We start from the raw sequence: 16,804 nt of genomic DNA, 5'->3' as shown, positions 1-16,804 counted from the left end.
CTGTTTTATTGGAGAGAGAGTACCAACAACATCTGATATGGAGATGATACAGAGTTATCAGTGGACAATTTAGACAGTCTGCAAGGATTAATCAATAGTGAAGGAAGTAATTAACATTGCCTAAAAATGAATATTAAGAAAACCAAGTTTAGGGTTAAAAAGCAAACAGTCCAAGCAATGTAAAGATCCCAATTGAAAGCATGGAACATGCTCACAAATCGAAATGCTTTGGAATTTGGTTTATTGAATGGGATCATTGTTGTGCAATAAAAGTTAGAGCAGAGATGGCTTGGGATAGCTACTTTGAGATAAACAATAATTTTTTCTTTAAGTTGGCTTTGAAAATTTTGAGAATTTTATGATGCTACATATTCCCAACTGTTGTATGGTATGCAATCATGGACTTTAAAATAGGCTATCATAAGAAGTATGGTGTAGTAGTTTGAGTGTTTAATGAGGACACTTGGAGATCAAGGTTCTTGGTTCATCCATGCAAACTCACTGGATGACCTTGGTTAAGTTTCATTCTCTCAGCTTCAGAGGATGGCAATGGCAAACCCCATCTGAAGAAACTTGTCAAGAAAACCCTGTTATAGGTTCACCTTAGGCGTCACCATATGTTGGAAACAACTAGAAGGCACACAACAACAACAATCATAAGAAAAGGGACAGCAGCATTTGAAGTTGGATTTATCGTAGGATATTAAGAATTATTTGGACTGAGTGGATGACCAATGAAGGGGTATTGAGAGTGCATAAAGATCAAGAAATTATAAAACACAGAAAGTTGGAATGTTCCAGTGATATAATGAGAAAGAGAGGGGACCCAATTATTCAAAGTAAAATAAGTGGGAAAAGATGTGCAAGAAGGTAAAAGCTTTACAAAATGGTTGGGATTCAACATAATATCATTTATTGGGGCTGCTTCATGCAACGGCAGAATCATCATGATGCCCAACCTCTAGTAGCAGAGGAAGGAGCACAAAAATATTTTTTTATCATGCCTTTCACTGAGAAATAGAGGTCCAGGCAGCTAACAATAATGTTAAAAAGGATTAAAAACAGGTTAGATAATAAAATCTTTTAAAATCACTGCATTAGTAATGCTATTAAAAGAAACCATATTCAGTAGAGAGTTTGAAAAGATGTGTCCTCATATCTCCCCTAAAACTACAGAGAGAAAGAGACATATTACACCTCTGAAAGAAGTGTATTCCATGATCTAAGAGCAATTCAGAGAGTCCTCGAATCAGTGTAGTCAAATAGGCCTCCACTGGTGGTGGCATTCTCAAGCTGTCCTTTCCTGAAGATGTCAACATCCAGGGAGTTTTGAAACAAGAGATTGGTTCTTAAGTAGCTACAGTCCAAGCTGTTTAGCATTTTAACGTTTAAAGCCAAGATCTTCAACTTGGCACATCCAACAGCTATCTAATCCAATTAGATGTCATGGTGGTCATTCTGGTGGGATACTGGAAATTCTCATCTTGGCAAGGGCATTTTCAGAATTTATTAGCATTAATTTGGGGTAACAATCATATGGGTGCTGACTTATTAAAAGACTAACACAAAACTCTTGTATGTTCTGCCTCTTTATTCTGCTTGAATACATAGTGTTAAGGTCAAAACTCTGCAAAATTTTAGCTGATCTCACAACATGGAGGTTCCAGAAACAAAGAATAGAAACAGTGGGGAAATAAGTGGTGCAAAAAGAGTTATAGCCAGAGAAAAGAGAAACAAATAGGCATCTTCAAGAGAGCAAATTCCTAGGAAATATATTTTCTCCAAATGGATAGACTAATTGATTAATGTTGCATATACACTGTAAAATAATGCAGTCTGAAACCACTTTAAGTGCTGTAGTTCCATCCTATGGAATCCTGGGATTTCTAGTTTGACAGGGTTTTTTTAAACATTCTCTGCCAAAGAGTGCTGATGCCTCATAAAACTACAAATTCTATATGATGGAATAATGGGAGTTAAAGTGGTATCAAACTGCATTGTTTCCACATTGTAGTTGCATCCTAAGAGTAATAACAGATGCTAATTAAAGAGAAGCCAAGTCTTTATCAGAGGTGATAGATGGGAAAAAGCATCAGGTGTGATTATTCTGTTAATAAATAATAAAAATGTTTTTAGACTATAGCTCCCAGAATTCCTAAGCCACCATGATTAATGGACATTGTTTGGGAGATTCTTGAAGTTTTAGTCTAAAAAATGAAATTTTCCAAGTTCTGGTAAAGAAAAAATGCACTCTCTCTCTCTCTCTCTCTCTCTCTCTATATATATATATATATATATATATTGGGAAGACTCACCTGACAAGATGGAGGCTACAGCAGCAATAATGAAGGAAACGATGACACCAGGCCCCGCCATCTCCTTAGCCACCAGGCCAGAAACCACATACATTCCAGTACCAACACAGCTTCCGACACCGAGTGAAACCAGATCCACGGTAGTGAGCACCTGGGCCAGTTTTGTTCCATGGGATGTGGTGGTGCCTGTCCCCTCTAGCATGGATTCCACTGGCTTGGTGCGGAGGATTCTAGAATGCATGGCATACCATGTGGCACCCCACTGGATCCGCCGTGGGTCAAGGTATTGGAGGATGCCACTCATTGTGATGTCAGGAGATGGAAACAGAGACCAAGCAAAATAACAAAATTCAGTTAGTTCTAGGACTGAAGCTTAACAGCATTAACATTTAAGAGATAAGCAATCTGCTGCTGAGAAAGTCCATGTCAGGTCAAAGCCACATCCTTCAGAAGGCAAAATGAAGCTTTTAAAACTCTTCTGGGGTTTACTTTCTTCTTGTACGCTCCTACAAAGAGAAGGGAGGAAATAACTGTGTCAGTGAAGAGAGAAGTACAGTCGGCCCTACTTATCCATAGATTCTGCATCTGCAGATTGAACCATCCATGAATTGAAAATACCCCCCCCCCCCAAACAAAATCCATAAAGCAAACCTTGATTTTGCCATTTTATATAAAGGACACCATTTTACTATGCCATTGTATATAATGGGACTTCAGCAGCCATGGATTTGGGGGGTTGCTGGAACCAAACCCCAGCAGATACCAAGGGCCCACTGTACAGAGAACACTTAACTATGAGGCCTTACCCTATGGGGAATGAAAATGGACTTCCAGTAATATTCATATGTACTCTTTGAGGGAGCACTTCGGAAGTGTTCAACATCATACAAAGAAGCTGACCATATGGGAAGAACAGAGGTGAGAGGTGTGGTTAATTGAACATGTTGGCATATGTGTTATATTTTGGAACTCAGGGCAAGTGGATATGCCTTTCATACAAAGGATCCCAAATCCAATCACGGCATCTCCAGACAGAGCTGGGGATGACTCCTACCTGAAGTTCTGCCTGGAGTGTCAGTGTCAGTTGGTGTGTAGATAGTATTGAATTAGACAGACCAATGATCTGCTTTGAAATAGGGTGCAATGTGATTATTACTAGCCTGCAGTGCTATCCACACCTAGGCTACATTCTACATGGCAGAATTAATGTAGTTTGGCACCACTTTAACTGCCATGGCTTAATACCATGGAATTCTGGAATTAGTAGTTTTGTGAGAAATTTAGTTTGTATATTTGTAGTTCTGTGAGATATTTAGCCTTCTCTGTCAGAGAGTTCTGGCATTACAACAAACTAGAAATCTCAGGATTCCATAGAATGGAGACATGGCAGTTCAAGTGGTGTCAAACTGCATTAATTCTGCAGAGTGGCAGCAGCCCTAGATGCAAGACTTATTGAATGCAGAGGGACATTTCAAATAAATATACATAGAATGATGCTGGAGAATGATGCCAGGTACTGAACATGTGGAATGACTCCAGTGTCTGTGTGCTTGCTTCTGTATCCTATTGCTTTTGTCTCATTTTATTGTTTACTCTAACTGTATATTTGGACATAGATTACTAGAAAACTAATATAAGACCCCTGCATTCTTTACTATAGAGCCATTTACTATTTAATGGTTTCCATGAACTTTCAATTGTTTGGGAGAGCAAGTAAAAGAAACAACATCTTTCCAACAACCTGGGGTGGAAAACCCCACTTCTCTTCATTTCCTAGCCAAAAATACATTTTTTTCTCTCCACTGTATTGAACTCTGTGTTTTAAATAAATACATTGATTTAGTCAAGTTAGCAAAAACATGGTGCTAACTCGGTTGTTTGTCTAGATTGTAGTACCAAATATCACCCCAAGTGAAACAGTGAACTGGAAAGAACTCAAAGCACACTCTCTTGCCCAAATATTTACTGCAAACAACATAGTGGTGTTGAAAGAACTTAAAGCACACACCACTTTTGCCAAGGGAGGTTTAAACATGCCACATCTATTAAAAGAAATGGGTTGCAAGATGCTCAGAGCCTCATAAGGTCCTTATTTTCTTTAACAGTGGACCTAAAGTGGTTTTCTAGAAGCATTGACCATGCTGGCTGGGAGACTGTAACCTCAAAATTCATTTTCTAAACACTGTTTCAGTGTATTCTACACTATACTGGGAAGTGAGTGTGAGTACTATAGCTCACCTAGGGGACATTCCCACTTGCCTATAAAGCGGATCATGAAGCGAATTAAAGAGGTGTCATTCCCACTGATGCCTGAATTAGTTCCTCAATGCCCAGGAATCATTTCCACTGCGATTCGATTCAAAATTGAATTATATCATATAATTCAAATTAGACGCCTATAAACCGGTTTAAAAAAATAGTAGGTTATAACGCAGGTTATTTTTGAAAGCAGTATACGATTTGCAGTATCCGAATGGGAATGAAAGGGTGTCTGATGCGGGAACCAGGAGATGGGAGGAGCAGCGCTCAAGGGGCTGGCCTGGGGGTGTCACCCTCTTTGTTCTCTTTCTGCATCGCCAGCACCATTTAATTTCTTCCATTCGCATAGCCTTTCCCCCGGTGGATTGCAACCTCCCCTCTGCTCCTCATTCATAGACTGATGTGTGAGGAGAGCCATTGAACACAATTTTTAACTATTATTTTTTCTTTTTTCACCTCTGCCTGAGCAGCAGTTGGACTTTGCAGTACATGCCTGCTTGATCTCCCCCCAGACAGCCCAGGGAGCAATGGGGGAGGCAAAGGGATTTTGGAGAAAGGAGGCTCCTTCCAGAGGAACTATGGGATGGGCTTTGCAGGACATCCCTGCTTGATTGCCCCCCAGACAGCAATGGGGGAGGCAAAGCGATTTTGGGGAATGGAGAGCCTGGACACCCAGGGATCTGAGGGGGGGATCGAGCCTTATCTTCTCTCTTCCCCAAAGATTCTCTCCCTAATAATGAAGCCCGCTGCCTTCTCCTTGATCCGATTTGCCAAGCCTCCTTCTAGTCTGGGGAGACACAACAGAAGAGCCTTGGATGCAGCCAATTTTCATTGGCTGCCCTAAAAATAAAAAAACCCTAGACTTGTGACGTCTGAAGCCTAGGTGCTTGATTGACAGCTTGTGGACACAAATGGGAACGGGGAGCAAGTTAATCCGCTTTAAAATAAAGCAATTTAAAATAAATGGAAACGAAAACAGGGTGTAAATGAATCAAGGTAATTTGCCCCTTTTGGTAATGGAAACGATGGAAAAAATTCGAATTATTCCTGGAACAAAATCCGAATCAGAATCGTGCCAATATAATCCATTTTATCTGCCAAGTGGGAATGCCCCCTTAGACCATAGCTTTCTCGCCACTAAATTCAATTCCTAGTTGTTTGCTTCTGTGGTGGATGGCTAGGCTGAAGAAACCTTGAAAAGACAGCACCAGCCAGAGTAGACAATAAAGTAGCTCCTAAGCCAGCCCTGTCATTAGAGAGAATGAAAGGACTGCCTCAATCTGCAGGTTTTGAGTGTAGTGAAATGACAGCAAATAGTTTGTGATTAAATTTTATTATATGTTTACTATTAATAACACCTTTTGGGATTTTCTGCCTCATTTGCCAAGATAAATTTGAATCTGTACTTTGACTTGACCAGGTGTGGGCTGCCCTTTGCTTCTGTGCCTCAGGTAGCAAAATGTCTTGGGGCAGCCCTGAGAATTGACCCAGATGGGCCAGTAATCTAGCTCCATATAAGGCAATTCATATATTCAATGTTCGGCAACCTTTCTCTGACATTGTGTGGCTTCAGTGAGTACCCAAACATCCCAGTTTCACAGTGATGACATTTAAACATCTGGATAGGTTTCAGCTGAGTGCTTTATAATTAAACTGACTCTTCTTTTCCAGCTTGGAAGCAGCCCATTGTAAAGTCATAGAAAACCTGAAGACGTATATTGCTTCCCAATAATTGTTCCACATGTATCACCCATTCCACTACTTTTGTTGTTGCCTGGTAAGCTGAACAAATGACACAGCATAGTTTGGTGAAGGATTTTATTAAAAATCAAAAGTAGGGGGCAGTTTGCTGAGTTTTCTTCCCCCAGAGAAAGATTTACACCTTTCTTTTGCTGATAGCTTCTGAAAACAACATCCAACCAAGGATTTGTATTTATAGACAAATCCACATGCAGAGATATACCTCTTGTAGCTGCAAATGGTCCAGCCATTAATAATAATAGGATTAAAGAAAACACACACCTGCTTTGTGTTAGATCAATGACACTATCCCCATTACCTCTCAGAAAAATCCCCTTTCTTACTGCAATCCATGACCTTTAATCTTTCACAAGCTTTTTCAATTGTTTTTGGTTTTCTCAAAGTGGGAGTAGTTAGGAGTGCACACAATTCTGTGTAATGACCCTGTGGGCATGCCAGTATCAACATCGCTCCCCCCCTTCTCATTTCAACATTGCCCATCCTATCTTTGTCCCTCACTCACAGCTCCAAATCTGCTGTTGAGGAACACAGTCTCCTGTCCCGCCCTGGAAAAATAGCAGCTCAAAACCCCTTTCCTCCTGGAGAGCTACATAGACATGTACATTTATGCCTCGTCCCATAGTTGCTCAGCCTTCCTATTCTGCCTTCTGAAAGCCAACTGGAGACCTCAGCCACTTCATCGAATAGTTCTCAAAATTATTTGTAAAGCAGGATGAGGAAGCAGCTCCCTCTCCTCCAGGAAACTCAGGAAGAGAAAGGTAAACAGCACAGACAACTAAAGATGATCCCTTACATACTCCAGAAGGAGTGCATACCTACTAGGAGTTCAAAGAAGGAAGATATGTCTGGGTGCACACATTGTAACTGTTCCCCTCCTCTCTGCCATCCATCCATCCATCCACAGAAAACAAGCCTATACCCAGCCAGTGGGGAGATGAAAAGATTCTAAACAACCTCATTCTCCAGAAATGTGAGTCAGCTGTAGAGCACATCATTGGACTTGGGACTGATGCCTCCAGCAACCACCCCTTTCCTAACTTATTGTCCTCTTTGTCTTGCAAGCAAAGACAGGAGATACTCAGGAGATGGAGGAACTCTTTTTTTATTTAGAAGTAGATTTGTCTCTAACACAAACACATACTTCTAATGCCTTGCTCCTCCTCCCTCAAGTCAATATATAAGACTCATCCAAAAGAGAGCACACTAACTTTCTTGGCACGCATAATACCATGTTTATTGTTGGGTACTGCAGAGAATTTTTGGAAATAGTATAGGAGAATGAACCTTCATTGCCCTCTAGTAAAATCACATTATGTTTTGGGATGACATTGACAGCATGAAAAGAGTTTAGAGAGATAGTATATTCTGGGTGACATAAAACAGGCAGGAGCATATATAACTTGTAGCAAGCAAAACAACCAGATGGGAGCAAATGCAATAAGCAACAGGTGCCATAAGCATTAACGGTCTGGAGGTAAGGGCCTTCCATGCCCTGGTTTCCCTTAAATTGTCCCCTTAAAAGTGCTGCTGATGGCAATAATACATGGGAATGGTTACAGATTAATTTAGATGTATCCTGTGAATAGAGGATTAAAATGTGGGAAAAGCTATATGCTATCAAGCTCAGATAGCATTACATTCACCTTGTCTGAATCCACGCAATGCTCACTCTCCACTACAGATAAGACCTCTGTTCATGAATTTTAACTGGCTTTCCCATCCTTTTTATTGTCAGTCAAAAGTCTACCGCCTACTGCTATGATGGTGTACTTATTAGCAGCAAGGATTGTTTGTACCTCAATACTGTTCTTCATTAGGGAGAATTAACCAAAACAGCAATCATACTGGAGACATGTAGACTTAGACATTTACAGGCACAAATCAACTTTAGCTATGGAAACATTTCCTGCATTATTCATGCCCTAGGAAGTTGCAATTAGTTACACAGCTGCCTTTAAAGCCACCCTAACTTCTCTCCTGAATTATATCAGCCACTGGATATGTGAAATTGGTTGGACTTATCTGTGTATATTATTAAAGAGTGGTGAAACAACCCACAAATTGGCTGATCTCTCACCCACCTTTTCCTTTCTCTTCAGCGGCACCTATGGTCTCTGGTATGATCAGCCTGACAGGAATACTGCTGAAGGAGGCTAGAAGCTGATCTAGGACTATTTTCCTAGAGCTTTCTTCAGCTCTCTGCAAATGGCCAAATAAGACAATGATGGATGCACTTCCTTTCCTTCTTCCAACAAACTGGAGTCTCTGCCTCAGAAGAAAGATTAGGAAGATTTGGATTTTTTGCAGCTCTTTGTGGAAATGGAACTCATTTGCATACAATTCCTGTAATACAAAAACTGTGAAAATAAAAAGATGGATATCTAGACAGGGTGATCAGACACCCTCCTTTTCCAGAGATTGCCTGAGTAGCTTGATGCTACTTTATCTGTCATGGCTCCATCCTATGGAATCTTGGGATTGTAGTTTGTTGTGGCACCAGAGCTCTCTAACAGAGAAGGCTAAATATCTCACAGAACTACAACTCTCAGAATTCCATAGCATTGAGCCATGACAGTTAAAGCAGTGTCAAACTGCCTTAATTCGGCAGTGCAGATTAGACCTAAATCTGTAAAATGATGCAATATCCTGAAACAGCACAAGATTGTGAAAATATGTAAGTTGGGGAAAACCCCAAGGACCTCAGATTCCAAAGGTAGTTTATTCTGGAAGGTCCAACAGGATTAAAGATAGGCAACTTTTGTCATCTGTAAAATCTGTCTTTTAGAGATTATTTTCCTTGTGCATTGTACCTCACCTATCTGACCCTTTCTCTAGTGTGTGTGTATGGATTCAGAAAAATATTACTCTTTCTTTCATCTCCCCTTCCTCTAGTAACCCTGGACTTCAGATTCCTTAACCCCAAAACCTCTCAGCCTTGCACATTTGTTCTTTTGTTAGTATTTCCCCATCCAGAGTACCCAGTGAGTGAGTTAGTTGTGTCTGCTGTGTATATTTTTGAAGCTCTACCCTAATATTTCCTATTCCTGAATACAATTATTGTATATACTTCAATTTCTGTGTGTTCAGTACAATTCTCTTATGGACACTATTATGTTATGCACTCCATTTTGCCTAGGTTTTACTACTGCCAAGGTTACAAGAGGCACATACTCAGTTCATGCATTTGCTCTGAGATCATACTTGGTAACAGAAATCAGTACATCCTACAAGTCCTCTGTCAACAAATGAAGTCCTTTTTTATCATGCATGGGTGAGCAAGTGTGCTGGGCTACCATCAAAATTCAGAAAGGAATGGTAACAGGTCACATGGAAGGATTTGCAAATGTAAAGGCAAAAGGATGGTGATAAAGCTAGAGACACACACACACAGACAGAATCCATGTCAGAGATCCATAGCTATTTTAGTCTCTTGTGATACTGGCAGCTGACCCTCAGCTGGATGGAGCAGATGGTCTCGTGCTAAGACACAGCAAAAGCTGGTTGCTGCTAAAGCTGCATCCCTGAAACAGGCTACGTCATGGCCTTGCAAAAGGGAATTATATGGTAAAGAAAAATGATCACAGGAAATTATTCTTCCTGTTCATAGGAACTGCTCTCTTCATACTACCGGCTCTTATGAAGCTGCTGATCTTCGTGGCTTTAACATTAAATGTATCTTTTTTCACAAGCATCCTATATTGGTGGCAACTCAATTGACTGCTGCAGCACAGAGTGATGATAGGTTTGTTCCTTTTACTCCTTCCCCCCTGTGTTGCTCTACCAGCCTTTGCAATGGCATGATGCTGTTTATCCTGCATATAGTATCATGAACTCTGAATATGAAGCTGGGAAATAAGGTCTTTTTATTGTCTGCTACCAGAGATAATAAAATAATACAAAAAAGATCAGCAGCTGGGAGAGGGGAGGTGAGGAGGGAGCAGATTCATGCCCATCCCAGGCAAAAGCAAACTGCTGCAACCTCTCTAGCTTTGGTGTTCTTCCTCATTAATATGTTTTGCCATCTTGACCACACTCTGATGTTGCATTAACACATGTGCTCCAGTTTTCACCTCCTGTGTCAATGGGTTCCCTCTTAGAATCATAGAATCGTAGAGTTGGAAGAGACCACAAAAGCCATCCAGTCCAGCCCCCTGCCATGCAGGAACTCTCAATCAAAGCATACCCAACAGGTGGCCATCCAGCCTCTGTTTAAAGACTTCCAAGGAAGGAGACCCCACTACGCTCTGAGGAGTCTTGTTTAGTAATGGGCAACAACAGTGCTCCAAAAAAGTTGCCTTTTAAATTTCCTATAAGGAGCTCATGCCCTCCAACATTTTACAGATGAAAATTGGGATGCATGTGGCAAAACAACATCAGAATGTGGTCAAGATGGCAAATGTTACTAATGAGTGGGGGCACACAAACTAGGAGAGGCTGCAGCAGTCTGCATTTGCCAGAGCCTACAGTAAAGGACAAAATTTTGCTCCTTCTCTCCTCCCTGTCCTCACTGAGTTAGTTTAATGGAAACTACTCACGCAAGTTGAACTCAGTTTGAAGTAACTGAAGTAAGCTGAGGACAAAGGGGAGAAGCAGGAGAAAGAAACGGGGACATTTTAAAAGCAGTGGAAAATGTGAGATGACAGAGGATTAATTAGAACTGTCTCTGACAAATTGGGACAGTTGGAGGTTATATGAATTCAACACAACATTTCTCTGGACCATTATGGGAAAAGAAAATGGCAGCTCCCTGGATTACTTGCAGTTCAGGTCACCACCGTCAATTCCTACAATGCTGCAGAGCAATGCTATGTTGAAGAATTCATGGGAAATAAACTAGCACTCAGGAACCCAGGGATTGCTTTTAAGGTGTATGTATGGGGTGAGGGTACCAACACAGACAGGCAGGTTGTTACTGATTTTGCCAATTTGTAGATACTTGCACAAGGAGTGCAAATTACTTTCCCCATTCATTATCATTGAAACACCCTTTAATATAAAGACTTTTACAAGCACAATGTGTACAGTATTTAGAAGGTCCCTGCATGCTCAGTGGAGCTTACTCCCAAGTAAGGATGCATAGAATAGATTGCAAGCAGCCTTTGTTATTTGTGGAAGAACTCAAAGTCTTAATATTTCTTAGTGCCTGATCATTTAGCATGCTTCTGGTTGATGGTGCCTTACAGGACTCAACTACATGAGTCTTAAAAATTCCAGAATCATAGAGTTGGAGACCACAAGCACCATCCAGTCCAACTCCCTGCCATGCAGAAATACACAATCAAAGCGCTCCCAACAGATGGCCATCCAGCCTTTGTTTAAAAACCTCCAAAGAAAGAGATGCCACTAGACTTTGAGGCAGCGTATTCCACTGTCATACAGATGGCCTCTTTTTGCCATATTATTCCAAAGGGGGCCTGCAATTTAAACCAGTTTTGTAGTGTCTTTTTAATTTGTTAACTTGTTTAATATGTTTTTAGCTTCCAAAAATCATTGCTTAAATTAGGTTGGTTTATTATATACCATCTTGAGATCTTCATCTACAGAGCTGGATATAAACATCTTAATAAATACATAGTTTTTGAGGTGGACTGAGGTCCCTATTCCCCTTTTCTGGGATCCATGTGGGAAACTCCTAGACAAAGGCCTGGGATAGAAGGGCCAAAAGTGACATGTTGCTGCCGATACTATGGTTCCGGAGTGGCGGCAATTGCATGCACCAGACCCTAGCATGTCACGGAGGTTGCCATCTTGACGTAAACAATGTGCAATGTATAGATGTTGCTGTGTATTGCTTACGTCACGAGTGCGTCAATGGCACACTCGAGACATGCATACACCATCCTAAAAAGAACCCAGTTTTTCCAGGTTCTTTTTGGGGAGGAGGGATGCTTGGCAGTTTGGCTGCTGTGGCGTCCCTCCGAAGGCAAACAGGCAGCCACCAGCCTACCCTCTTGGGGTGGTTTGTACCGGGTCTTAGATACCTGGAATAACATTTGCTTAAATAGGCTTCCAAGCAAATGTTAACAATCACTCCTGCCAGAGCTGAGAGGCCTCAGAGCAGCTACCACCTTTCCCGTTAATGAATGAGTGCCAGAAATCAAGAGCTAGAAACTGCTGCCATGAGTGACCAAGAAGAAATCATGAGGAGTCAAGGTCATGGAATGAAACTGCCATCTAGGCAAAACTCAACCATAGATAGGAAGCAGTGGTGTCACTATGGAATGTGTGGCACTGCGGACCACATCAGGTGACACCTTAATGGTGTGTGTGTGAGACACCATTGCTCCTCAAACATCTGCATATTGGCAGAAATGGGCAGTGACATTCACCTGTATCTCTTTAAAATGCTGAAGTGATGGCATGAGTGGAGTGAGGCTCAATGGGGGAAAAAAGGAGAGGCTGCAGGTTTTTTAAATTAAAATTTCAAATTTTAATTTTTAAAAAACATTATATATATATTTAAAAACATCGCATTTTACCAAATTTTCATTTTAACTAGACAAAACTAAGTATATGTAAACACATTTATTCTGTGCATATCATAATGTAATTTAAAGGTATAATTTTAATTTTGCTAGTTGTTTCTGTCACAACTATCACTATTACCTTCAGTGACATATGGGAATTATGATTTATGAGTAAATTAGTACAAAACACAGGATGGTGTGGTATGGGAAGAGATCAATGGCTGAGTGACACCATGAGTTACTGCACCGGGTGTTATCAACGCTAGTAATGCTACTGCAGGGAAGTCAATAGCCAGTACTGTTGTGTGCCTTCAAGTAATTTCTGACTTATGGAGACCCTAAAATGAACCTACGATGAGGTTTCCCTGGCAAGATTTGTTCAGAGGACGTTTACCATTGTCTTTCTCTGAGGTTGAGAGAGTGTGACTTGCCCAAGGTCACAAGGTTTTATGGCCAAGCTGGGAACTGAATCCTGGTCTGAAGAGTTGTAGTCCAAAGCGCAAACCATTATGCCACACTGTCTTGCAATAGCCAGTCTAGGTGGGTGAAATCACTTCAGAATCCAAAACCACACAGAGCAAAAGCACAGATATATAGGTTACTGTCTCCAACCCCAGCAGCTCTACCCATGATGCTATTTCCATACAGAAAGGCAATGTGTATGTCAAATATACATATCATTCAAAGCCTCATTTCTTTAAGGCTATATACATTTCAGATTTTAAAGTTCTAGTGCAGAATTCTAGAATCCCTGCCAATGTTTTGTCTGTATCCATATGATTTCCATACGCCTCTGCAAAGGTTTTTTGCAACCCTCACCACAACCATGCACTGATACAGTAATACCACCATCCTTTTTATTCAAGCAATCATCCACCTACCTGCTGAGGTTTGGAAAACCCTGCCGGCCTCTGTAATTTTATAGATGTAAATGAATTAACATTTTTTAAAAAACTGTGAGTTACTGTGCAGTAAGTCCTGTTTCTTTTGACAGCCTACCCTGTTGACATAATTTATAGTTATTAGGGAGCTGAGTAAATTATTGATATGGTAACATAAAGGGAGGAGAAAAGAGAAGCCATGGAATGGGTCTGGAGTCCTTTTGGAAGGATTTTCCACTTGCTGTTTTTATTTTCTATAAATGCTTGTGTTTCAGTATGACATTTTCATTAAAGGGGGGTTAGAGAATTATCAGGGTATTCTTTTCCAGCGACATTATGGAGCACAAAAAAGGAAGAGGGTGGAAATAGTACGAAACCCACCCACTTCCCCCACACACCCTAGTTTGGCATTTGAATCAATAAGCATGAAGCCCATCGGCAGAATTAATCCTTTGTGAATGGCAAGGGACAGAACAGCTAAGGAAACTGGGACGGAACACAAGATGCTGTAGCAGCAAGCTAGCTAGCATTTAACTTTCGTAGCTCAGTGGTGCTTTATGAATTAGTAATTGTTTATGAAGCTGTGATGTTTATAGCACTGACTCATTTCTTCACCCTCCTTATCTACGGTGGTGTAAAACAGTAGTAATTTGTACTGAAGCAATGACTCAGAGCAGAACCAAATAGTTACAGCACTTATGTGAAATATCAGTCACTGATTCTGCTGACCACTTCAGGCTATTAGCAGGAGGCTGCATGTTTCAATGCTCCAATGCTCTTCATATATTTATAGTCTGACTGCTATTGGTGATCCCAACTACAGTAGACCTACTGAATCAGTAGGAATTATCTATAAATTAATTCACCATTCAACAAATGTTTCATTTGGTCTACTCTAGTGAGGACTAAGCAACAGGATTCAAGCCTATGGCTGAGTAGGTAGATATAACTATCTATCACCGGCATCCTGTTAGTGACACATGTAAGCATAAGTCTACCTAATAATAATAATAATAATAATAAAGTTTATTCATATTTCCCGCCTCTCCCAAGTATTGAGGCGGGATTACATCAGTAAAAGGATACAATAATACAAAATATGATCAATAAAACACTTATGATGCATATTTCTGGGAGAGAGGAGTGTTATTGTGGAATAAAATATTATTTTCCAGTGACCAAGGTTCTTCTCCCCAAATTCATAGTTTTTCTGCAATTGCCCTCTGAACAGGAAATCTGTGGCTGGCGGAGAGTGTGGGAGATCAGAGAAGCATCTAGCTATGCCCCAGAGCCAGATGCAGACTGATAACATCATTGTTCAGACCCCAGTGGATCTCAAGGGAGACGTCTGCATCTGGCTATGGGGAAGATCCAGGAGTTTCTTCAATGCCCCCTTGCTCTCTCCCAGCCACAGAAGGACAGTAAAACCTGGGGATGATGAGCAGGGAGATATACTGAAGTTTCACCTCCAGACCTCCTGCACTACTCTGGACAAGGTAGGATCTCAGCCAATGTGGAACACAAAACCCTTATCTGAGTAGCAATGTATTGATTTTAAAGTACAGATGATCAGCATGACAGTGATCATAACCATGAATGTAAAAAGAGCACCAAAAATGCAAGTCACAGTGCTCATCCATATCAACAAAACAGTTCTATCAGTTCTATCATCTGCATTAGGAACTAATTGTTTGTAAAATTAATGTGTCTTTAATAGCTCATCTAAAACCAAGCCACTCCACAATAGTTTGCATTATAACTGGGATATATTGTTGCTAAGAAACTACTTTTCTCTTCTCCCCATCTCCCAAACTGTGAGGATTTCAGCTGAACTCCAAGGGAGACAGAAAGCTGAGATAGGGTGACAGATAACATCATCATCTCTGATCACAGCTGGCACACAAGCTTGGAATCACAAGTGAGACTTTCTGCTCATGTTCAATGGATTATCTTTCATTTGATGATGTGTAAATGTTAGCAAGAATGGGCAGCCTATGGCCTTCCGGGTGTTCGTGGACTATAACTCCCATCATTTCTTACTGTTTGCTGCCCTGGCTATGGCTGATGGGAGTTACAGTCAAAAAACATTTTGGGGGCTGCATGTTGCCCACCTCTTATTTATTTATTTATTTATTTATTTATTTATTTATTTATAATAGTCTATTTATATTCCTCCATCTATCATAAGATCTCAGAGCAGCATACAAAGCAGCAATTAAAAACCATTTAGAACAATTGAAAACATTCCAAAACATATAAACATTTTAAAAATGTAAAACAATTTAAAGCCATATACTTAATACAGAAGTACTAGAGAACAGTTGCAAAAGTCAGCTCATGGACTATGTGTGTTTAGACCATAATATGAGAGACATAGAGTCATGGCAGCACTATTAGGAATGAAATCAAGCCTCACTTAATACACAAGTCTTACGAATCAGAGCAGTGGGAAAGAACAGATTTCAGACAGTGAGCCCACTGAAGAGAAAGATCCAATTCTTATTCCACTTTTTATGTAATACTGTAAATATTTATACAGAGTTCTATGAAATTCAGATGGAAGATCATGCTTCAAAATAAATTAAATTAAACTCCAGAGTAAAAGATTGATGCATGATGTTACTTCCAGTCCAATTCTGTATGCCATAAACATATTGTAATGATTCATGCCCTTTAGAGAATGCTTGCTACTTCAACTTTGGCAGATGCATCAGATGATGCAGCCATCATTTGACTGATATCTGGTCTAAGGTTACCTTTTTCTTGCTTCAATCCTGCCCAGGTAACTTGTGTAATCTAACCTTTTGCTTCTAAAGTTATTGTTACTTCAGCAGCTCTCAAGAAACCACCTTATACAATTCATCCCTCTGGTCCAAGACTGGCCAGGATATCAGACAGAGGATATTCATGTCTCCTGCTTTTTTTTAAAAAGGAGGTGCATGGAATCAGGCCTGGCCTCTTTAAAAAATATTCTGCTATTATTGAATTATGGTTCTTCTTTTTGACTTTCAACACATATCTGGTTTCAGCTCTCATTTCATTTCCTGCTGGCTTTAATTCTACTGTTTTCCTTGCTGTGACACAATGGTTCACCTTTGGTTTTTTGTTTTGTTTTTGGCTT

At 40.4% G+C, this 16,804-nt stretch overlaps 1 protein-coding gene across 1 annotated transcript in view; it reads right to left on the bottom strand.

The window, feature by feature from the left end:
• Positions 1 to 16,804, bottom strand: part of SLC7A14 (solute carrier family 7 member 14) — a 57,197-nt gene that overhangs the window by 30,446 nt on the left and 9,947 nt on the right. The window contains exon 2 of the mRNA XM_089508858.1: positions 2,316 to 2,821. Coding sequence (XP_089364984.1) covers positions 2,316 to 2,619 — 304 coding nt within the window. The 5' untranslated portion in view covers positions 2,620 to 2,821. The remainder of the gene's footprint in view (positions 1 to 2,315; positions 2,822 to 16,804) is intronic.

The sequence above is a fragment of the Sceloporus occidentalis genome, unplaced genomic scaffold, assembly GCF_023333645.1.
Source record: "Sceloporus occidentalis isolate IW3139 unplaced genomic scaffold, rSceOcc1.0.p SCAF_2, whole genome shotgun sequence".
Lineage (NCBI taxonomy): Eukaryota > Metazoa > Chordata > Lepidosauria > Squamata > Phrynosomatidae > Sceloporus > Sceloporus occidentalis.
Note: the sequence above shows the minus strand (reverse complement) of the source record. Positions and strands in the feature narration are given on the sequence as shown.